Below are 25250 nucleotides of genomic sequence, written 5' to 3'. Positions count from 1 at the left end.
TGGTAAATGCGTTGAATTTATACAATACCAATTCTGAAATCCACTCAAAGCACTTGAGCAAAAACATAAAACCATACACAAATAAGCCGATCGGTAAGAAACCTGCCAAGGGTCACATCCACATGTACTACAGTCCTGCTGATCTTATGATGCCAGGTCTATCTAAAAAGCTCAGCTGTTTACATGTATTCATTGATCCTACAGAGGTCGCTCCTCCTCAGCATGCATGTGGCGACAGTGGAGAGAAATGAACAAGAACTAATGAATGAACATTCTGTTTGATGACGTTCTTCTAGAACATAACTTATGGTTCCATCAGTCATAGGAAGATGTTCAGATCAGAAGGAGACCTCTGGAAGAGCCAGAAACAGTCCTCTAGCAACAGACTGGGGGATTATATCAGCATGAATGTGAGTGAGAATGTTTTATCATTCATGCAGAGCAACTGAGGATGGTGACCCTATAGGAGGGATGTTGTTTAGAGACTCCCTGCATCCGCCAACGCTGCCTTCTGAGATCGGAGAAGAAGAAATTGGTGGCAGAATGCGATCTGCTGCCTTCAGCTTTGCCTGTGGTTTCCTAATATTACCAGGAAGGACCCCCTCCTCCTCCTCGAGGGTCTTCTCTGCACCCTCAGGTCGGATATTTTGCCTGTCAGAGGCCGTCTGAGGAGAAGAGGGAGGGGTGTTATTATGTGAGAGATGTTTTTCTGGGACTGAAGAGGAGCCCTCCTGCAGCCTCTTCAGTGGTTTTCCGCTGATCCTGTGTGCTAGAGCTGTGATTGGAGACAAGTGTCTGGAGGGTTTTTCAGCAGACATCATCGCCAGCGTAAGACGTGGTATTCGCTTTGGTTTGCTGTTTGTCTGCTGGGATTGATTAACTTTTCTCTTTGCTTTCTTCTTCTGCCCTTTAGTTTGATGCTTCAGGCCTGTGCTGTCGCCTTTGGTCTGTTTTTGATTCCTTTTGGTTTTTCGTTTTTTCTTCTTTTCTGTCTTAACGTCCTTCCTTCCAACCTCACTCTCTTCACCCTCCCTTCCATCCACAGCCTCCTCTCCTTCAGATTCCTCCTGGCTGGAGGGAGATGAAGGCTTGATGGAAGCAGCTTGTTTCTTCTTGCTTTTGCTTTTCTTACCAGTTTTTGATGGTTCAGATATTATGCCGTATAGGAGCCCCTTGGCTATTGCCCTTGCCAGCACATCTTGAACTGTTTCTACCTTAGTGGGATCAGCCTGAAAAAGACAGGGTAGGATTAATGTTTTATTATACAAACACCTTCAAATCAAACATTGCTACTTTTATTTAATGCATTAAATGCTTTCCCCTCTTCTCTTGGAGGTCATTAGGATTTAAGTTAAATATTATTATGATCAGCTGACCTTCATCACTCATTCCCCTAAAGCAGGGGTAACCAATTAAAAATCAGGGAGTCTGGTTAAAGAATATCAAAAACCAGTAATGGTCCAGAGACATTTTAAATTATAATCTGTTACTTTAAACATAATTCAACGCTGAAATCAAATGAGGTGTTTATGCACCAATGTTATATATTGAATATTTAAATAACAAATATATATATATATATATATATATATATATATATATATATATATATATATATATATATATATGGGTTTGAATGGAGACAAAGCCATTCTGAAGCACATATCATCTCATTTTGAGCCGAGCCTGGATCCATATTTATTTTTGATTCTGTTCATGGTGGAACACAGCAGCAGGTTGAATCAAACATACTCAAAATGTGCATGGTCATCTTTGAGCACACCATTTCACACGTCTGTCACCAGTTCACTGCAGTTCTTCCAGCAGTCCACACTCTCTTCACTTTTTCTCATCGTCTTCTTCTTTCCCACCACTCAGCTTTCCATAGGTTTGCCCGCTGTGTCTAAAATTATCCAGCAGCTCATTGACTAATTTGTATCACTTGTAGCCTGGTCCCAGATGCTCTGGAGGGCTTTACCGCACAAACAGCAGAAGCAGCGCAAGTGAAATTAGACACTGCCGTCGGACAACATGCAGTAATTTATTAATGTTTTTATACAGTTTGGGTCTGGACTGCCAGCAGGTGGGTCCAGACCACAGTCCGATAATCCGTGACCTCTGCCCTAAAGCACCCCGAAGCTACTATTTTGTTCTACATCATCAAATTAATTAACCTGCAAACTAAACTATCATATTATAAAATTTTCCTGCAGATAGCAGGCTGTATAACTGGTCCACCAAACAATGAGACTTTATTTATTTGACTTTGTCCCCAAGCCTGGATCACCACCCCATTAGGGTGAAATGACTATACAGCGCATCAAAGAACGGGGGGGACTTACTGCCGATCAAAGGTGCTGCCCTAAACAGTGACCATGACTTTCAAAATCCTAAGCAACATAATCTAGTTTCTTTTTTTTCTGTTGAACATAAAATTTATCATAAAAATGTAGAAATCCCACCTATCACTCCGGTCTTCAATGAATTTTATTAAGACATTTGAAGCTTTTTTGTCAAATGGAAGAAGAAGTAATACATTGTTCCAGGTAACATGCATGGTTTTATCTTGCCCCCACCTCACCACCACTGCTTTTTGTAGCATTTGCTGCTGTAAGCCCTTTAAGCCATACCTCTATAATAATTTTTGCACAAATAGAGTTATAGACTAAAGTTTTGACCCCATTTTTTGTGGAGAATAGGTTAAGCTATGATTGAAAATCAGTTTTCAAATATTTCTAACGTTTTCAGAGGTGTGACCTTTGACTGGGCCAATCTAACACATCGATACTCTTTCATATATGTCACTATATTGATGCTCTGAGTATTTTTCCCACTGAAAGGTGATGATGGTTTTAAAGTATTGTGGCCATTTCCTTATCATGAAAACAGTTAACTTTTAATCTTATTTTTTTCTTTAAATAACGCACAATTACCAGTTGCTTTATTATGTTTAGACCTAAAATAACGGAGAATGTAAATGAAAAAGATCGTTTCACACCTTTTTTAATGTTTTAGCTGAATATTTATACACAAAAACATTGTATTAGCCATTTTCTTTACCTGGTCAGGTTTAGAATGGAGATAAAGACAGCACAGTGTGTTGACAGAAAACTGCATAGCAACAAAAGCACTGTGGTTTATTTATACAGCAGCATTCATAAAAGGCTCAAATATAAAGGGCCTTATTAAAGACATGAAAGAAATGCTTCAAACGGTTTATTCTATAGATTAATCAACCAAAATCTAAACTGATCCTGGCCTGAGTGTTATTTTAACACCTACAGAGTTCTAACTCTGTTTCAGATAACATTTGGTCCCACTCCAAATTAGTGTAAAATTTACTCCATGGCAAGTGTCAGATTGTCAGTTATTTTACTCATATCAGTGTCAAAATGAACTCTCATAGACTGGCAGGTAATCAACACCTTATAGAGTAAAAGCTACACTGCATAGCTGTCAAATTTTACACTAATTGTTAACTCCAACACTTTGCCCTCATTATAGTTGTAAATACTCCTTTTAGAGTTAGAAATGTACCATATCTGATAACGAAAGATACAGCACTGAGGAAAAGTTGGGAACATAAGTAGGAATGACTGAATGAATGATATACATGGTCTGTATAAGTCAGAACAAACAAATGCATATCTGCACTGCTGAGAATCTAATTTCATTCCCTGAGCTTTGACTGTCTGCTTCACTTGGTTCAGATCAGTTTTATTTCTATGGTTTAAATAATAGGATAAACAGCTGAATCTTATTCTATTGGATGACTTTCTCTCTGTCTTCCAATTAAGTATTTCTCTGCTTTATTTAAGCCGGTAAACACAAGTTTCAAAGAAACATGAATGTACCACACTGGTCTTAGCACATTTACTAAGGCTGCAGTGAACACAGAGAAGGATCTGTGAGCATCCATCTTATCATCCAGAGCTCAAGGTCAAGGTCTATTGTTCTCTCTTTTCTCCAACTCTTAGATGTGAAACATTTCAAATCTGATGACAAAGGTTAAAATAATATCCTATAGAAGAACCTATCTCCTACCAAGTCGTATTATTTCATGGTAAATTTCAGCAGATCTTTAGTTGATATCTTCTGATAATTCATTGTTCTTTGGAAACAAGGCCGACTCGCTGCATCACGGATCCTTAACCGTCCTGAAATCAGGGCACGAAGTGTTTTCCCTATGCTCATCCCTATTTTGATATCCAAAATAGGGCTGAGTTAGGGTTGTGAATTGGATTCACTAAAAAAGATGATCGGACTGTAAAATAATACACTGGCTTGTTTAAAAGTAGTTTTTGTCATAAAAAATGTCCACTTCTTTTTTTTATTTTTGGTTTTTATGTCTCCTCCTCACGTGCAAACCTTTTATCACTCTAAGATCCCTTTATTTATGTTTTGATCCTTTTCTTTTTTCCCTCAAATTCCAGCTGCTTTTTTCAATTTGATTCAAATCTGGAGACTGAGATGAAGATTTGTGGAGACTTCCTCTTAGTGGACATGAATTCAGTGCTGCAGGATATAAAATGATTGCTTGTTCAGATCTTGACCTGGGTGAATGCAATCTTTGAAAGGTTGCAATTGGCATGTATGACCATGTCTGCACGGCAGCTCCAGTTAGCCCCTTTTTTCTTCAGCAAGTCAGCTTCTGGCACGCAGCGCCTTTCAAATACATTAATACCCCAATGAAGGAAATTGCATTTTATTATAGTCTACTCTGTAAAAAAAAAAATTGACTTCGAGGAATTTTATGTAAAAGTTAGAGGATACTAGAGCTTGGAACGGTCATGGTGTTATATTTATTGGGAATTTTTAAAAGTATTTATAAAAGTATTTGAACTTTCCCACATTTTCTCACCTTGTAACCATAAACTGTAGTGTCTCTTATTGGGATTTTACATGTTTTAAAATACTAAGTGGAATATAATTCTAAATGAATGAAAACACATATGGTTTCAAGATTTTGTTACTAATTTTTTTTTTTTAAGTTTGACATACAAGTGTATTCAGCAATGAATTCTGCTTCTGAATACAACCCAAGTGCCTTGACAAGCCACCGGATGAATGGGATCCAATATGGTGGTGGCAATATAATTTTGGAGGGGGATGCTTCATACAAGACACTCTTAAAAAAAAACCTGTTGAGGTTTTATTAAAATGAGTTAAGGAGTTTCATGAGACTGAAGGATTGTTTGTCTATTAATATTTTTCTGCCTGCGTAATTTGAATCTGCCTTTCCCATTTCAAAAATAAAGTAATCAGTAAACAAGAGAACTAATAACTTTGCCAAAAACTTTTTTCTTATGTACTTGAAATATTTGTAAAGGGTACATTCAGGGTAAACTCAATTAAATTCTGTTTATTTGTGTAGCAGCAATTCAAAACACACGTCATCTCAAGGTATTATGAAGACAATTCAATCAGATCATACACTCAGATTGGTTTAGTTTGCAGGTTAATTAAAGTTTAAGGAAAACAAGCTGAATGAATCCAGTCATTGACAGCAATGCCTCAACCCAAACATGCATGCAGCAACAGTGGAGAGGAAAACTCCCTTTTAACAGGAAGTAACCTCCAGCAGAACCAGGCTCGGTGTAAGTTAAGCAGATGAGATCTGAGCTAATTTCATGTCAAAGGGAAGAAAGGGAGCATATACAGTGAGTCACAGTAAAAACTGGGCCCATAGCTATCTGTAGAAGAGAAATAGGGCTATGAAAAATTGGCCAAACTCTATCATTTATAATCAATATATCAATGGTGTTGATGGCAGCAGATCATCTGATATTTCTCTACAGGATGGTGTTACAGACAAACAGGAAAAGACCAAATTGAGCTAATATGATAAGAAAAATTCAGAGGTTGAACTAACAAATGATGCAGAATAGGAGAATAGAGATAGGATGAAAGAAAAAAAAGAAAAGTGGTCCCTATGTCCTCTGGCAAGCCTAAAGCAGCATAAATATAGAAATAGCTGAGGATAAATTGAGACACGTTAACAATTAACTTTATCGAAAAGGAAAGATTAGCCTGTAGAGAGGGTGTTTGCCTCACAGACTAAAACGGGCAGTTGGTTCAACAGGAGAGGCGTGTGATAACTAAGAGATCTGCCTCCCATTCTACTTTTAGAAATTCTTGGAAAAACAAGTAAACTAGAAAACTAATGCTATATTTTCTATAATTTTGTTTGGAAGAAATAACAAAACATTTATTTGCTTTTCTTCCAATCAACCATCAGGCACTTCTTCTCTATTGCATAAAAACCCAATTAAGATAATTTATTACATAAAGTGTGAGAAGGTTTGAACACTTTGTAAATTCCTTTAATTAAGAGAGTTAATGACATCTTATCAAACCAATGTAACACTTAAGAAAACTGTAATGACAGTTGATTTTAGATGGGGTGTGAATACTTTTTCAAGGCGGAAAACCATATGATATTAGTCATATGGTTTTGATTTGAAGTAGATTCAACGGTAAATGCACTTTTTAGCACTATTGATCATCATAATATTGATCAAATCTTGATTCCTGGATTGCTGTACAGGCTGATGTAAAGGCTCTGGGACTTCTCTGCAGAGACCCCTCACCCACCCACACACACACACACAAACACACACACCCACACACACACCCAGCTGCAAAGGGATCAAAGCAGCAGCATCTAATTTCCTGCTATGGTACTTGTCTTGTTTTATGAGTGAGGAGAAGAAGGGAAGAAAGAAAAAGAGACAAGCAGACGAAGCAATGAACCAATGCAACATGACTGCGCTGGGTAGAAGGAGTGAGGGATGCCACAGAATAATCCATTTGGTTTTCTCTCTGAGGCACTGAAATGTATCAGGAGTTTTAGCATATTTTGTCTTCAACTCATCTTTTTATTGAGTATTGAAATAGCACTGCAGTGTTTCCACAGTACAGTGCTCAGCATTCATGTATGTGTATGGGTGTGTGTGTGTGTGTGTGTATGTATGTGTATGCACACCAACGAGCTGACTGACCTCCCAGTAGACAGTAAAAGAGTGCAGCCTCAGCACTTCTCAAAGGTCTTGTTGCAAACTAATCAAACCAAGACACACTCGCACTGATATAAATTCTCCAACACACCAAACACACACATCCACAAAATCCCCCGTTCACTTCCATCTCCGGCACAACATTCAGCTCTGCATTTTTTTTTTCACTTCCCACATTTCACATTTTCTCTGACCTCCGTCTCTCACCTGCCGCGACAGTCTGGCTATAAAGCAGCCGTTGGTGAACTCAGAGGGCTGAAGCCTGAAGAACTTGGAATCTGTTTTGTCTCCCGATGTGGCGTCATCAGGGAAAATCGGGCCGTTCTCCCTAAGGGAAATGTTGGGTAACATTTTACAATTTCGACCAAAATCAGTTTACAGAGTTATGCATCACTGACTCATAAGTATCAGTGTGTTCAGGTCTTGGTCTGTGGAGCAACAAGCTTGAATGTCTTTTGCAACCATTCTTTGCTGTTAATTCAATTCAATTCAGTTCATTTATATAGCTCCAATTCACAACACATGTCATCTCAAGGCACTTTACAGTTCACCAGATCATACAGTCAAATTTATTTAGAGTTGTCTATATAAGGAAAACCAGTTGATTGCATCGACTCATTGACTCAAATACAATTCCTCACACTAAGAATGCTTGTAGTGACAGTGGAGAGGAAAAACTCCTTTTTAACAGGAAGAAACCTCCAGCAGAACCAGGCTCAGTGTGAGCGGCCATCTGCTAAGGCTGACTGGGGTTTAAGGGGACAGAAGCAGAGATACAAAAAGCAGCTGTAAAAGGCGGCCCCGTTCAGGAAACACACAGCCAGGCAGACAAGCTCAGAGCAAACTCCCATGTCAGAGGATGAAGAGAACACATCCAGCCAGTCACAGTCAGAGAAACAGGACTACACTGAAAAACAGGCCGATCTCCAACATCTATAAATAAGGGTGTTGAAAAATGTACTTTGCATGTGTTTGCTGAAGCGAAATGTGATGAAGCTAGAAACTGTGAGGATCTGGCAAAGAATAAAAGAAACCAAGGGGTGAAGTCAAGGTGTTCAGCATAAGATTCTAAAGTGGTGTTACTTCAAAAAGCAACTCACTCAATTTCTCTGCTTGTAGCAGAATCTGTTTTTCAGGCATGTCATCCTAATAGACATATACATTTAAAACAAGGAAAAATTATCAATGATAAAAATGCTTTATAATATCAAAGAACTTGATTTCTGCCAAATGCATTTAACCTATTCCAATTTTAACTCAAAGGAAATGCTTTGTTTGCATAGACCAACAGATTTGTAAGTAAACTGTTAAGAAACTGTATTAAGATCTTTTATGGTAGAAGCTTTGATGTTTTTACCTAAAGGGCAGCAGTTTTGGATGAGTATGCGCTTGCTCCAACACTCTTCTAACCAGCTGTTCGTTTTCCTCGGGAAACACTGAGCGGGTGCAGTAGACCACTGTCTGGACCTTTGAAACTAACACAAAGAAGAAATCCAAAGTTACTTACTCACACCGCTTTTATGATATTGATGAATGTACTGAAGAACACTAAAAATCACCAGCTCTGCTTGTTTAAATCTACAATATGTTAATGCCACAGTGTTTGTGCTTGTGTTTCTATATCACCGTTTATACTCACAGGTCAAAGAATGTGCCAGCAGTCTGGACTGCTGGGTGGTCAGAGAGAAGATTTTGCTTTTGGAGACAGAGCCGTGGGATAAATCCGGAAGTACATTCCAGTCTGTCAACAAAGTCATTTGACAACTGCAGTTTATCTGGACTCATAGTTTATGAAAGCCATAAATATTTTGAAATTCAACTATGTTGTAGACTCTTCATCCGCAGCTATATTCTAAACTGTCATCTCCCTATGTCATCAAATAGCGTTTCCATGACAACTTCACACAATGAGCCAGAAGTTGACATAGATGGATTTATTTTACTATTTGTGTGGTGAGGAGAATTTTTTTTTAGAGAAAATAGTATAGAAAATAGTTTGAGAGTTTTCTGGCTCAGAGATCACCAACAAACGGACACTTTGTTGTGAACCTAGTCTGCAAGTAATTTCCAACAGTCAGTTCTGTGCTATGTTTGTGAGGATTTAATGAAGCTGCACAAATTAGGACACTATTTGCAATTCAGGCAATCTGAGAGAATTTGTTTTCTCAGTAGAACTAACTGTACTAGCTAATTCTATTGGCACCCTGAGTGACATGGTTATTACGAGTAAACAATCTTCCCTGAATTATTCATGTAAATACACTGTAGTATACTGAAATGTCCCTATGACTAATGCTATGCTGCGACTTATATCCAGAAAGATATGGTAGTTGTATTATGATGGAATAAAAGATACTGTTATAAACAAGAAGATTAAGAATATTAATGGTAGTTCATAATATAAAATAATACCATATGATGCAATAAGATACTGTAATTATTTTTTACAGTAATTGACAACACTTTTACAGTACTTTATTGGCCACTTCTTGTCTGTTATTTACTGTAATTCTACTGAAAATGTGTTACATTGTTTTCTAACATAGAAACTATTTATGGTTCAGTGCCTCTATGTTTTTTGTGTGTCTGCTTGTGTCTCCCTGTTGCCTCAGTGGAAAGAGGCGGCTCACACTAGTGGTGTTTCTATCCAACTGAAATAGCTGTAATTAACAGGAAGTATAGGCTGCAATCTAGCATAAAGCACAGATAAGAAATGGAGCAAAGTTTTAATAAATGTGTTGCCATAGGGCAAGTTCTTAATACGTTAACATATCAGCTTGTAATGGCAATGTTGCTTCCAGCAATGTCTATGCTCATAAAAGTAAACATCCATGACGATGGTGACAGGGGAAACAGTTGATTTGTCATGTGAGGCAAAGTTTGCTACGTCAGAGTTGATTTCCATCTCCCGTTTTGTGCATTAACCCCTTTTCACAAAAGCCAAAAACCACCTCAAGTAAGAATGAAAAACCTCTTTGCGAATTTGGGAAGTTTTTTTAATGCTGATGTTTGTTTCCATCCAGCTTTTCTGATTTGATAAAAAAAATGCTGATGTAAAACGCACCTATTTAGCCTGATTCTGCTGGAGGTTTCTTTCCAATTAAAATATATTTTTTCCTCTCCACCATTCTTGCATATATGCAAGGTGTAAAGGATTGCTGGAGTCAACTACACAATGCAAGTGTATGTCTAATGAGGCTACTATTTACTGCTCAGTCTAATGTTCCTGCGCTCACCTATGGTCATGAAATCTGGATAATGACCGAAAGAAGGAGATACCAGATACAAGCGGCTGAAATTAGCTTTTTGCACAGGGTGGGTTGACACCAGATGGAGCTAGGTCTTCTGGGAGAGGCTCAGAGAAGAGCCGCATCTGCTCCATATCAAAAGGAGTCAACTGAGGTAAATGCTTTTTGGCCTGTTTTTCAGTGTAGTCCTGTTTCTCTGACTGTGACTGGCTGGATGTGCTCTCTTCATCTTCTGACATGGGAGCTGGCTCAGAGCTCGTCTGCCTGGCTGTGTGTTTCCTGGACGGGGCTGCCTTTTACAGTTGCTTTTTGTATCTCTGCTTCTGTCTCCTTGAACCCCAGTCGGCCTCCGCAGATGGCCGCTCACACTGAGCCTGGTTCTGCTGGAGGTTTCTTCCTGTTAAAAGGGAGTTTTTCCTCTCCACTGTCACTACAAGCATTCTTAGTGTGAGGCATTGCCTTCGAGTCAATGAGTCGATGCGATCAATTGGTTTTCCTTAGATAACTTTGAATTCATTTGACTGTATGATCTGGTGAACTGTAAAGTGCCTTGAGATGACATGTGTTGTGAATTGGCGCTATAGAAATAAACAGATTAGAATTCAATTAAAGTGACAGCTTAGTGGACTAGCTGTTGACTCTGAGCTTTTGGCCATATCTGTAACACTCCCCTAGTTTTTATATTCTCACTCTAAACTAAGCCAATATTTGCCTGTTAAGATCAGAGCGGATGTTTAAAAGGCATACCTCCATGTTCACTGTACATTGTGGCAACTGGGTCATTGAGAGCTGAAGAAGAACACTGAGGCAACACTATGATGACCTTTAGTCTCTCTACAGTGGCGTTTGACTCATTCAAACTGCAAAAAGCTTCTGGCAGGACTTTGACATCTGTAATAAAGAAAAAGAAAAATGTTGTTTACAATGTTCAGTAAATATATTTCTTTATATTCATCTCTGTGGCTAAAGGCTAAATTCTTTAATAACATATTATTATAGTATATTTTTTTGACCTGGGTGTTGGGAAAAATTCAGGTCAACAATAGTGCAGAGTTTAGCAACTTGATATGTAGGTTTCAAATGCAAGTTAATCTTCGGCTTCACTATCCCTTCATCACATTAAGCTGCTGGTTATACCCATGAGTCCACAGCTTTTTGGCTGATGTTCTCCCACAGAGTTGTTGACCCTGTCAGAGGAGATCATGTTCTTCAACACAACCTCTTCCTTTGTTGGTCTTTTTAGCTAAAGTTCCATTTTATTTGTAAAACAGTGTGAAACCCTGAAGATCAAGATTAATGCAAATGACTTTATAGAAAAAGGGACCAAAATTAAAGAGGTCTTCATCAAGATTCTGCCTGTTTTACTTTGCTGAAGCTGGACTTTGTGGATTACATGTTCAGTCCTAACCATCTTCAGGTTTAATATGTTTATTAAGACATGAGCATGATGTTCATGTCTTAATAAGGGATGGAGACCGGTCTAAATCATTTTTCTTTTTTTTTTACTTTGTCTCACTGGTTGTGTCTCTGTTGTATTTTTAATGGGGCATTACTGTGTTTATTCAGTTATCTTTGACTGAAATTGACCTTTTCTTGATGATTATTTGATTGAAACCACAAGCAAAACAGGGGATATTCTTTAGTAAACCTGAGCGTCTCCATAATACCGCACAGATCTGTTTGTAAAGAACTATTGGATGAGATTTGTTATGAAATGCCTCTATTTATATTAATGGAACTGACTGAATAGTTTCTCACTTTTGATGTCCATCTTTGAGAGCAGCGCCTTCATCTCTTCATTCTGCAAAGATGTGTGGTCAGCGCCGCACACCAACACTTGGCCGGAGCGAGCAGCGGCTGCTACGGCTATGTGAGCCAGGGTGAGAGCTGAGAAGGAGCCTGCCACCAAGACGTCGCCTTTCTCAAAAAGGAGAGGCTGTAAAACGCTCACTGCCACACACACACTCCTGTCCTACAAAGATAAAACATTACATTATTACATGTTTGGCAATTAAAAAGGAAATCACACAATTTTCAACTTTCAATTTAACTGAGGATTTAACCTTAGTTGATCATTTGGTTTATTTTTCTGTAAAACTGAGAGCCAGCTTGTTTTTTTTTCTAAGATTTTTTTTTCTCTCAGTGATTTAGTAGGTAAAAAAAAAACATGTTTGTTTACGCATGCTGAAAACCAATGATTTCAACACTTAAATAAAATCCCCCTCTGAAGTATTCAATAAGTTTTTCAGCAACAGACTGCAAAGATCTTTGATCGAATCAAACCCCTGGTGATTTTGAGCGTGAATTTTACCCTTATTAAACATGAGGGTAATATGTTATATACAAAAAAAATATTGGTATAAAAAAATACTGTGTATTTTGCACCAGAAAATAGTTTTATTCTGTAAAAGTTTGTTTCTTGATGTGCTTTTAAAAACAGACCTTCACATCATACATAGCCTACCTGTATGTTCAGCACATGTGTGTTTGTGAGGCTGCTGCTTTGGAGAGGTACACACAGGTTTTGGGAGAAAATGAGCGTATCTGGACAGAGGGGGTCCTTGGAAAATGTTGAATCGGTGAGGTCAACCACTTGCTTTACTTCACTCATGTTGGCACCATGTAGCAGCTCACACACCTCATCAAGGCTGCAGAGAACAGGGCTTATAAAATGCTTGCTTTAACACAGTGGGTACCCAATTAACAGACTGTAAAACAGGTAAAGCAATCTTCTCTGGTTAACGGCTTAACTGTGGCAGAAAATCACCTGTTTGCTCCTTAAAGTTTACTGACTAATAACCTGACACTGCAACTTTTCCATCCCCTTGATTTCAATTCAATTCAAAAGTAATTGATTAATCCCAAAGGGAAATTAAATGCTGCAATAACTCATAGTGTTTTTTTTTCTCCATCGAGTTGTTGTAGGCGTTGATAGCTGTAGGTAGGAAGTATCTTCTGTATCGGTCTGTCTTTCGATAATCAGATTGCCCATCATCCATTATGGAAGGAGATGGCTTTATTTTCTTTTTAATCTCTCATCTGCTTTCTCTTGCTCTGCATTCCCAGCACCTCCTTTTCAATTCAGCTGGTGCTTGCAGAAATAGTTGATGTTTTAATTCAGCCCCGCTAAAGATCTGTAAAACTCCTTAAATACAGCATCTTTAATTTCAGCAACATCTATCAATAAAGCATTTAGAAAAAAATCTTTATTAAAACAAGAAAACTAATCCAACATTAAAGGTATAGAGGAGGATCTAAGCAAATTTTTGAAAAGACTCGTCCTCTCCACTTTAAAAACAGTGCACATACACAACCCTTTACCTGCTCCCGAGAGGGATCACCTATTAAATGCATGCAAGAGCATGTAAAAGCCCATTATTAGTTTCAAGAAAAGTTCCTTTAGACTTTATGTAACAGAATTTTTTTGTTTAAAATTTGGGTTTTTCTTCTTTAAGTGCCCTCTAGTTTTATACAGAACTTAACACACAGATCTATTTCTAATAATTTTTTTTTCACCAGGTTTTGAGGAAGACATACGGCATAAATTTTGCCATCATCTCAACTCAGAGGCCATTACAACTTTGAAATAAAGAATACTTGGAGCTTCTGCTTCTATGAGAACCAGAAGCCATGCAGTACCTGGTGTTTAAAGTGTTGACCCATGCATAAAGTGGTAGGGATTTAGCCCTGTGCTCTTTAACTCTGATGGAATTGGACAGAACACAGGAGACACTCCGCAGATTGTGTTTAATTCTGAAGCAAGCCAGGGAGGCTGCCAGCTTGGTCTTCCACCTGGAAGAAATGCAATACACAAAAACAATGTCAACTTCACTGTTTTAAATAGTGATTTTAAACGCGAATGTGCGGCATCTATAAACACCTTTTCAGGCTTTTCTCCAGGTCTCTGACCTCAGGGACAGCTTCCTGCTCTCCTTCAGCTGGACACTGACGCAGCCGAAACTTCCTCTGCTGGAAGTCAAACAGCATCACCATTGCCAACGGTAACAAGTCACCGTACTGAAAAAGAGATTACTGTTCATTAGTGGCAATGAAATTACATCTTTAAGATTGACTTTTGAGATTGTTTGATTGTATTTCTGTGCTCCTCCGCTGCCCATCCTGTATCCCAGTATCAATGCATTGCAAACACAGTAGGCTTTCTAATGTACTTTAATGATACAGATCTGTAAAAAATAAATTCAGTTAATTTATTTAGGACCAACTCACAGCACATTTTAATTTAATATCAATGCACTTAACATCGAATATGTTTTAACTAAACATGATTCAGTTATATTGACTTAATAAAGATAATCCAGCTAATTGCATCAAGTCATTGTTGAATTCACTGCGCCTGGATTATATTGCATGCTTTGTATCATTTGCTTGAAGCAACCCTTTATAGTGAGCATGCAGGCAAGGCAATTCAAGTTTATTTGGGCAGCACAATTCCTACAAAGACAATCAAAGTGCTTTACATGAATTAAACAGTAAAATGGATGAGTGAGAGCGATCAGGAATGCTATAAGGGTGCAGAGCCATGAAGAAGTGTCTTAAAGCTCTGGTTTTTATTGGCTGTACATCTGCCCCCCTCTACTCCCTAAAGCTGTAGCTATGTCCTCCCGCAGCCTGAGCACATAACTGCAGATAGAGCTCTACACTACTCTAATTATGGTGTAAAAAGTTTTAGACCGATCGTAAAAGCAGTCAGCATCAACGACTAAAACTAGTGGTTGGTTCCACAAGAGAGGAACCTAATAACTAAAAAATCTGCATCCTATCCTACTCATAGAAATTCTAGGAAGCACTATTGAGCCAATTCAGTTTATTTATAAGAGATTAATAGACGCAATTCAATCAGATCATATAGTCATATTGGTTAAAATATTTCTAAATGAGGCAAACCAGCTGATTGCATGAACTAGTTTGGACTAGTTTTTTACTGCCACTCGATGACAAGGTATTTCTAATTTTTGCAAAAGCACTAAGATGAAAGAAGGAAATTCTAGAAATCATCTTGATATGTGACTTACAAGACAAGATTTGATCAAAAATGACACCAAAGTTGTTTTTACCTATTTAATGGAAGCCAATTTGAAGAAATAACTGACTAAGCAGCTTCTTTCTCAAAGACTTAGATCCAAAGTCAATAACTTCTGCCTGGTTTGAATATATATTCACGACATAATCATGACATCCCTGTATCTGTCTTAGGGGTAGATTCACAAACATGTTTGACAAATAGATAGTGAGGTATCATCAGCATAACGGTGGAAATTAATCACATTAGCAACGGCATCAACACTCGTATGTTACGAGCCTGTATGGTTTTGTTATGTAACAATGATGTTGACTCCTGTTGGGGAGGCTGCGCCATCTGGTAAGGAACAGCTACTCAGTATAAATACTTTTTCTTTTTACTCATATGTATTTATTCCACTGACGGAAAAAACTTATGGCTCATTTTAAAGGAAGGTTCTAAATGCTTTGTTTTTAATCCAGAGCAAAATAAATAAATAATTCAGGCCATTTTTGTTTAATTTCCACGTAAACCTAAAGGTCCCATATTATGCTACATTTAAAACTACTCAAAATAAGTTAACAAAAGCATGTTTTTGCTGTTTGTATAAGAAAATTCCTCTCAGATTAGGCAGACAGCATGTCCTAAAGATTTTCTTATTCAGCCCTCCTCTAGATGAGCTGTATTGGCTCTCCGTGCACCGTCCTCCCAAAGGCTGTACCCTCACAACCCGCAACCATGACAACCAGTCAGAGTTTGTAAAGATGGGGGCCAGGAGAAAAGAATAATAATGAAGGCCGTAGCTTGACCATATTTCGACCACTCTTGACAGCTTATTTTCCCTTATGAAACCATAAGGGGAATGTTTTTTCATACAGTACCGTACTGACCCTAATATTGGATGACCCTGATTATAATGACCCCCTCTTTCCATGACCAGTTTTTCAGAAACAAAAAAAAAAAAAAAAAAAAAACACAATAAAGAGAAATGGAAAATATTTGGTTTAAATAAACTATTTTGGATTCAAGTNGGATGACCCTGATTATAATGACCCCCTCTTTCCATTAACATTTCTTTGCTTTTTCAAAAAAAAAAAAAAAAAAAAAAAAAGACTGAAAAACAAATTGTATTTGGTTTAAATAAACTATTTTGGATTCAAGTGCTATCAATTTTATTGAAAAAATATTGCATTAAGTTTTCCATCTCCATGAGGTCACTGGCTTCACAAAAAAACTGCCTCCCTCTGTTGTTGCATTAGTGTAGCGACCCCAGACAAAAGGCAGCCTGTATAATTGGTTAGACCCCAATTACAAGACGACCTTATATTTTCACATCGTGTTTAGCAAAAAATGACTTATAAACTGTCTTATATTCGGGCCAATACGGTAAGTGTTTAATCACAGCTCCCTCTAAGGCCTCTGATATATATTTGCATACTAGGAGTAGTTTAATCATAATAAAGACACACATGCTCTCACCTAAAGAGAGGACAGAGGAAATGAAGGAAAACATTTGTGGCATGACCATTTTTCGACTGCTGGTAGTGTTTCGGTAAACTTGGGAGCTCTGGCAGTGTCCACAATGGTCTTCTTCTTTACTCTCAAGGTATAAAAAGGGTCAAACTAGTTGATGGGTTATGAAATCTAAATCAAAGATGAACTTTCTTTCAACTTTCAATTAATGTTTTACTAAATATTTTGCTTTCTCCGCAAAATCAAATTGACACATTTTTCTGTACAATGCTGTTTTATGTTTCTTTCTTTCGAGAATACATAACATATTTTATGTGTGTAATCGAAATGCAGCTCCTTTCACCTCTGGACAGATCTTCATTTAAAAAAGATAAATCTGCTCCTGAAAAACCAGAAGAAACTGGGTGACACCTATACTACTGTGTCTGGAGGTCAGAATGTGGATGCAGAATAAAAGATGTGTGCTGAATAATAAAGAGATCTGTGGTGGCTTTATAGTTTTTCTTTCAGACTAAAAGCACTTCTGCATATTTTACATTCCCTCCATCCTTCAATAAAGTTACCATTCCCACCTACACATAAACATGGCTTTATCAGTATATGTGCCACTGCACATTGTTTTATGATATAATTTACAGTCCACAAATTGCAGAGTGTTTCATCTTCTCTCTGGTATGCACCACTTGTCACTTGTTACCACCCAGACTAAATAAGATTTGAATACCAATGGGCTTTAAACTGCATCCCTGCCGGTCTCCCTGGAATGACTTTATAGTCATTATGGTCACTTTCGGCAGAAGAAAGAAAGTGTAAATTCCCAGACGGTGCGTAGTCAAAAAAACTCAAAAGTTCAACCAAATTGGACTCACAATATGCAGAGATGTGTGGAAGCAGCTGTCAGTGATCATGGTCTCCAGTAATTCTTGGTCTAAGAAGGAAAATCAGCAGTTATTACATAAAAAAAAGAAAAAATATAAATTGCGGCGCTTTTGAAATTTAAGTAGAACTAATTGTTACAGAGATCAGACATTAGTTTACCAATCATCAGAAGCTCAGTGCTTCATGGGTAATACCATATTTTTAGTTTTTATCTGCTTAATACTTCGCTTGGTTCACCATCTGGCTGAGAACTGAACCTTGCTGCTAACCAGGAATTTGCTAAAAACTTACAGGCAATGTCTTCAAAGGGGGTAAATTTGTAAAACAAAAGTTTTTTGTTCCGTCTATTTTGCAAAGTCCTTGCAAGGAGAGATTTATATCTCAAGCCACACGGCCAGGAGCATAGCTCCTGCTCATAGTTTACTCAGTTTTGAAGGGGACATAGAATGCAAAACAGAGTTTACATTGTCATAGTTGAATAACTATAGTGCAGTGGGTGAAATGGACGTACAGAGAAGTTCAAACCCCATCGACACCTCCTTTCTCCACAAATCTGACAATTATAAACTTCCACCCTAAAATGGGCAAATTCAAAGTTGCCTTTTTTTGGTTCTGGCCTGTACTTTTGTCACGCCCCGAAATTTACATACAGTCCAGCCCACTGGTTCACAATCTTAAATGCAGTGTTCCAGGCTGCAAGGAGAAAGGGGAAAATTTTCACAGTCTTCCCAAGGATCCGAAGACTCGACAGGCATGGATTTTTGTCAGAAGATCAGAAGATCCCTGCAAAGTTGCGGGGTCACCGGGTCGGGTTCAGTCGCTCCGTCCACAGCCCCGACCAGCCCCAGAGCTCATGGCTCAGTTCTGTTGGGCTGTAGTCGACCAAAATCCCAGACGATTTTGAAATCTCCCGTGGACATTGTTTTAGGTATGAAAAGTAGGACATGTCCGGTAAAAAGAGGACGTCTGGTCACCCTACCATATCAACAATTTGATGTTTCAGTGAGTGAGTGCTTGTTGCTATGATGTATTTTTGCTCGGCAGCTTTGCTCGTTGTAAACCAACCAATCAGCATGCAGCTCATCTAAATAATTATGAGCATACCGTAAAAGGAAGAAAACCTGTTGTTTCATTCTAAGGCTTTTAACCAACCTCTCATTAGGGCTCATAGACCAGCAAATATGCCATTTTCAGCCTAACCAATGTTAGACACCCTATTCAGAGACCTTAAGGACCAGCACCAAATACCCTATATAATCATTCTATGACCCCTTTAAACAGTGCTTTTTGGAGGCATGTAGCATAAAGCTCCCCTTATGTACATATATACTGCTTTTTATCGTGGAGCCTTTGACTCGCAAGGTAAATTATTGTCTAAGTAATCTAAATCCAGAGTAAGAGAAAAAAAAGAAAAATCTTGACGTAGGATGATCTGAATCCAGGACAAAAGGAGAGAGAAAAAGCAACACGGGGGAAATAATTTCACAACTAATACTGGTCCTGAGGGACACTTATAAATAGAGATGTACCGATCCGATATCTGTATCAGATATCAGGTCTGATATTGAATTATTAGCTGGTTCGGATATTGGCAATTTGATATTGGGGATTGGGGTCCAATCCAGTATAATTTGCATGGAACTATTATTTCCTTCTCTTTGCTGCTTAGTAGTTAATAAATAATATCATATATATATATAATGCATTTTTATCTGTGTTAATTTGCTACCTTTTAGCAGTGTTTATGTGAAGGCTAAAGCCTTCACTCACATGGCAAAATGTATGGTTCATTCATTCAGCAGTTGAAACGGCTGGGCTGATACACTTAGCCCAGGTATCGGTATCAGATTGGATCAGAAAAAAACTGGATCAGTGTTCAGGGTAGGGATTCTACCAATTGCACAGACTGCAAAGCAATGAGCACAACTCTGTCTACAATTTTACTAATTTACAGATGATTTATGGTTAAGAAAGAAGATATACTTTACATTTATGGATATGTCTAGAATAGATGTTTGGATATAAAACTAATTATACCTATCTAAAAACTGTTCAGTCTGCAACATTTCTTAATTTCCTTTTTTCCTTTTTAACTTGCTGAATCTGAAGGCCATCTTTGCTTGAAGACAAACATTCTGCAAAGGACTTCAGCAGAGCTTTTTCCACATGGCTGAATAAAACCGGTGTGGCACAACACAAAAAAATTTGCTGCTACAAACTTGTTTCTCTTTTTGCACTGACACTAATATAGACTATATATTTTATATACAGTAATATTTTTTTCTTGATTTTATCACCAAATTTTTTTTTTTTAGAAAGACCTTACATCATCTACAAGTTACTGTCGGATTACAGGAAATCCTAGTATTTACTGAGATGGCCCAGTTTATCCTGCAAAAATCAAGTAAAAGACTAACAAATATTTAGTTAAAGGTGGTTATTTTGAAGCTTGTTTTGCAGCGACATTTAAAATAAGAAAATCCCAGCTTGTGTCCATCAGGAAAAAACACAAACGTTTCAATCTTGGTACCACTTCATATTTTCCTCTTTGACCAAATCTAAAAGTATGTATTTTCAGTTATTTCCTGTTTAATCAAGCAGCCCTGTATAACTGCTCATCAGCACTAATAAAGCAGATTTATATTCATGCGCCTCTTATCACCTCCCGCCCAGGCGTCTGCTGTGCCTCCAGCTCAAATTATTTGCTCTCATATGGAGAAGTCAAACATACGACTGTATGCTACTTAATCTACAGACTGCATGTTGAAGTTGCTATTCACCAGGCCAATATTGGAGCTGTCGCACACTGCAGCAAATGCTTTTCATTACAGAGATAAAGCTGCCAACACAGAGGTCGTTCAGGTCAGAGGAGATGGTGATGAGAGCAGGTACAATTAATTACACTTTGAGTTTCTTTGTTTCACTTAGATGCTTGTTTTACACAAATTTCTCACCTCAGTGAGAGAAGTCTTACATTTGAGTGTATTAAAAGCCAGCTGATAGGCTTGTTGCTCTGCAGCTTTGTCTCCACTGCTGATCGGCAGCGTGTCGGTCTTCTTTTCATACTGCAGAAGCTGATGAGACGCCGGTTTCTCTCTTCGAAGCTGCTGAAAGATGGCTGCTGCCTGGAGAAACACCTGATCTGATGGAGGAGAGACTGAGCATGAAGGGATAAAGAGGAAGAAAGGCTTTGAGATGATGGGATGGAAGTGTTTGAATATTTTCAACTGTATCAGTGGAGAAGAATGAAGGTCAGAGGGAAGTAGTCACTTTGCGACCTCAAACTCCAATGTCTAGTCTGGCTAAAAATAGGGGCCACCTACAACAGTTTAACTTTTTAACATTTGGATATTTAATTCATATTTTAACTGTTCAGAAAAAAATTCGAGTTACATAAAGCAGTACAAAATTATTATTATTTTAAATGATTAAAAAAAAAATTTCTGATAAGGCAAAAACAAGTGTGTATCGGGAAAGGATGTTAGCTCCATTTGAACCTTACACATTGAGGCCTTGAATTGGGTGAACACCAAGCTTCAACAGAAAGAGCTGCTTGGTCCTGCAGAAAGAAGACTGCAGCACCTTGCAAGGTTAGAAGTAGTCAAAAAAAAAAAACAATGTAAAAATTAAAAAGAAATCATCATTGTTTTGTATGAAAAGTAGTCTACATGTGAAAGAAACTCAAAATAGCTGGCAACATGTTCAGGTCAGCCCATACAGGGAATATTGTAGCAGAATGCAAGAGGATGCGTGATTATTCCATAATTTTATTTACCTTTGGGATAAAAAAAACTATATATTTATTTTAACTGAATTGAAAAAACTAAAATGTTTTCAGGGCAGCTACTGCAGAATCCTGCTACGGTTTGTAAGAACGTACATGAGTACAACATGCAGCTGAGGTGAGCAATGACGGAACCATTGCAACTAAGAAAGAACTTAAGTCAAATGTGAGGAATGGAGGTGGAAGAAAGTCAAAGAAGGGTTTGCTGCAGCAGGACAGCTAAATATTACAGAATCCATCCATCCATTTTCTGTCACCCTTCATCCCTGCTGGGGTCACAAGGGGTGCTGGTGCCTATCTCCAGCTGTCAATGGGCGAGAGGTGGGGCACACCCTGGACAGGTCCCCAGTCCATCACAGGGCAACACAGAGACAAACAACCATGCACGCACACACCCACACCTAAGGGGAATTTAGAGAAGCCAATTAACCTTATTGTCATGTTTATGGACTGTGGGAGGAAGCCGGAGTCCCCGGAGAGTACCCACGCATCAACAGGGAGAACATGCTAAGAATCTAACCTGGAACCTTCTTTTTGCAAGGCAGCAGTGCTATCCACTATGCTACTGAGCAGATTCTACAATCCATGATGGATTCTAAAACATGAAAATATCCAAAGCACACCATTAATCCACCAAGGAAAAGCTGAAAATGGGAACTAAATCCTGGCAGGAAAAACCTAGAACCTAATCTCATTAAAGTCCAACAAAATCCGACAGACCCTGGATTCAAGAGACTTTCCACAATCTCAGAACTAAAAGCAAGGAAAGGATCAAAACTCCCATCCAGACTAGTGGGTGGCCTTTATCAGATGTTATTCCCATAATATCTGCTGTAGTCATGAGTATGTATGGTTCTCCGTCAGAACTTTCCTGTTCTTTAGTAAAAAAAAGTTCTTAAGTTTATTTCCTTCTTTTAAAATTACTACGTAATTCTTTTGAAAGAACTTTAGATGTATATTTCATCTATTTAGATAACTGTTTGGATTTTTTGTAACTGTTTATGACCCCAAATCTAAGTAAAACAGAAAGGGGTTTTGTAGTTGTGAAAATGTGCACTAGCTTAAGGGATGCAATAATTTTTTGTGGTCACAGTATTGGTCAGACGGTGGTCCACCATCACAAAAGTGTACAATAAAAAGACTGAAAGCCAAACTTTGGGATAAAGTTTCACTTTGTTTTGTTTCTCCTTCATCTGATGCTCACAGATCAGCTAGCTGACTGCAACCTGAGGCCATGCATACATATGCCTCTTTCATCGGCTAACAAAACCACCGATCCTTTGTTCAAAGTTTGACTGCTGTCTTTTTATTCAACCACAATCAGTATACAAGCAGACTTGTTTTTTATTTATGAAAAACTTAGATTAAAAATAAGTGTTAATTAAAGTATACTTTTTTAAATGCACAAACATACATTTGCATTTCACCCATTTTTCTTTTAAATTATAATTCTCCTTTCCCATTCTTGGAATAGGAATGATATGTTGCTTTAAAATGTTGCTACTCTGGTTTGTTTTTCCTTAGACTATAAATCTTTAATCTGTTTTTTTATGTTTATCTATGTGTGAAGCTACAAGTTTCCATTTTTCCTGTCAATTGGTGGTACACTTGAATTTTCTCATGTTACAGGGCCTATTCTATTCTGCTATATTGTATTCTATTCATTTTTTTATTTATTCTGTTCTATTTTATTATATCCTAAAACATAGTCTTGATTGTTTAATTAGGATATTTAATGCAGATTCTGGGTGGAAACTCACCTGAGTCAGGAGACAATGAATGAAGACGAGGACAAGGAAGCTGGAAAGGGAGCAGCTGCTTGTTATTCTGATGGCCTTGCTCTTCATAAGAGATGATAATTGCTTTCTCTGTCTCAGCGCTCATATTTACGTCCTCTCTGGAGCCATCTGTACAGTAACAGAGGAGGAGCAGGATGAAGGCGTCTACTGCTCACATTACACTAAATGATCAGCACAGGCAAAAACAAACACATGTTGGGAACTGCTGAGAACAGCTCTCAGTCATCATCTCAGTGGTTCGGGTAGGTTTTTTTCTTCTTCACCCTTCTGTGGCATTAGTAAAACAAGCAAGCATCATAACAAACAAAGCCAGCATGTGGGTATAGATCTGTGAACAAGATCCAGAGGAAGAGGCAAGACTGTGATCCATCCTCTGTATTCCTGTCATTGTGAGAGGGCGCTGCTGTAGCACAATGTGAAAACCTTCATATGTCTTTCCACATTTTGTCATGAAGGAACAATAAGCCTAAATGGATTTTGGGTTACCATTTATTAACCGCATCTAAATAATTTATAAAAGGTAAATAGATCATTTATTGGGTTATTAAACTCACTGAAGTTAGGGTAAAGACAAGTCTAACATGAGAAGGGCAAGTTAAATTAAAAATAAAGGTGAGGTTCAGGTCTTAAGTCAACTGATGTTAGTTAGGGTTAGGGATAAACATTGCAAGGCAATATGATCTATTTAACTTTTATAAATGTTTTAGATGCAGTTTATAAATTATTATAGAAACAATCTGTTAATTGTTAAAAAATGGTCTCTTTACCCTTTAGAAATGATGGTTATTGTAAAGTGTTACCAGATTTGGTCAGAATTTTGGTTACAAACTAGCATAAAATAAGATATTTGGGAAGTGGAGGGAGTATTATGCATTGTTGTCAAACTTTTTTTTATAAATAAAGATAAATATTTTTTTTAAATTCTTATTACCTTTAAATTTTCCTTTGATGAAATGTTTTTGGTATGTCTAAACCATTTGTTTTACCTTTAAGGACAAAGAAGAAAGCTCAAAGTCAATCGTATTGGATGGAGAGATTATAGGAACAGTATTTTTCAAGTTCTAAAACATAATCTAAGTTTAAATTCCATCTTGTTTGTTAGGAGTTTAACTTGGATCATCAGAACAAATGAATCTGCTTCACTGTAAACTTTCTATTTTAGGAATGTTTAAGTTTTAAGCTGGTTGTCCTGTTAGATGATAAAAACAACCTCATGTCTTCTGCCTCCATCATGTATGATTTGCTTGTCTCTGCTATTATAAAGCATCACCACAGCATGAGGCTGAAACCAGCGTATTTACTGTGTAACTGCTGAATGAAGCGTGATGTCTTGTGTTAGTTTTTTCCGAGATCCACGAGAGGTGTGGACTTCTGCGGCTCATCCAGAGTTAGGTGGACGGCCATGTCTTGAAACATTTTGCATCCATTTTGAAATAAAAGATTAAACAGTACCATGAGACACTGGTATCATCTTTTGTTCTTACCACCTTCTCCCTGACCCATTAACTTTGCATGTTTGTATTCATGATGCCGTTTGTAAGCGGATGTTCTCTAAAAAAACCTCTGAGAGCTTTATACAAAAGATTTACTTAGCATGATACTGAAATACACAAAGATAGAACTTATTTCCTAAAAAATAAAGTTTTACAAATTGCATCATGGAAAGTCACAGTAAAGCTGTCCAATACAGATATAAGCCACACTTTTCAGATTTAAGTTTTTTAAAAGAATTTTGAAGGTCTGTAATACTTTCTTTCCTCTGCAGGACTTCGCATCAATTGCGTTGTTCTGTCATATCAAATCTCAGTAACACATACATGTGTTATTTTGCTGCAACATGACAGAACTTTCAAACACATGCAAATGCTATGTACACTTCCGCACCAAAATCCCACCTAAATTTCCCTTTCTCCAATAGAGGTTACCTTTGTCAACCAGAAGGCACTTTGTAGAAAAAACACTCATCTTCGCTAGGAAATGCAGCTTGAACAAAACCCCAGAAAACTGCTACTCTTTGTCCAAAGTTTGAAA

General features: G+C 37.8%; 1 protein-coding gene across 2 annotated transcripts; it reads right to left on the bottom strand.

The window, feature by feature from the left end:
- nsun7 (NOP2/Sun RNA methyltransferase family member 7) lies at window positions 1-25250 on the bottom strand. 2 transcript variants are annotated; one of them, XM_015389639.1, is made up of 13 exons: window positions 25145-25250; window positions 23181-23327; window positions 20611-20778; window positions 17627-17685; window positions 14145-14281; window positions 13904-14056; window positions 12729-12912; window positions 12023-12236; window positions 11012-11155; window positions 8656-8757; window positions 8374-8491; window positions 7224-7344; window positions 1-1229 (listed from the first exon to the last, which is right to left on the bottom strand). In XM_015389639.1, the coding sequence occupies exons 1-13, from the start codon at window positions 25182-25184 to the stop codon at window positions 429-431; spliced, it is 2388 nt and encodes a 795-aa protein (XP_015245125.1). In that variant the 5' UTR covers window positions 25185-25250; the 3' UTR covers window positions 1-428. The 2 variants fall into 2 exon arrangements, with proteins under 2 accessions (XP_015245125.1, XP_015245126.1); XM_015389640.1 differs by lacking the exon at window positions 25145-25250 and having other exon boundaries at window positions 20611-20793; window positions 23181-23650.

The sequence above is a fragment of the Cyprinodon variegatus genome, unplaced genomic scaffold (genome assembly GCF_000732505.1).
Source record: "Cyprinodon variegatus isolate N-32 unplaced genomic scaffold, C_variegatus-1.0 Scaffold469, whole genome shotgun sequence".
Lineage (NCBI taxonomy): Eukaryota > Metazoa > Chordata > Actinopteri > Cyprinodontiformes > Cyprinodontidae > Cyprinodon > Cyprinodon variegatus.
Note: the sequence above shows the minus strand (reverse complement) of the source record. Positions and strands in the feature narration are given on the sequence as shown.

Bases quoted from the DNA above. Each gene is read 5' to 3' on its own strand.
- nsun7 (XM_015389639.1), bottom strand. From the start codon at position 25,184: ATGAGTGTTTTTTCTACAAAGTGCCTTCTGGTTGACAAAG. The intron at 17,686-20,610 runs GTAAGACTTCTC...TTTCCTTCTTAG, and splicing joins GGCTTTTAATACACTCAAAT to ACCAAGAATTACTGGAGACC. The intron at 11,156-12,022 runs GTGAGAAACTAT...TCTTTATTACAG, and splicing joins CTCAAAGATGGACATCAAAA to ATGTCAAAGTCCTGCCAGAA.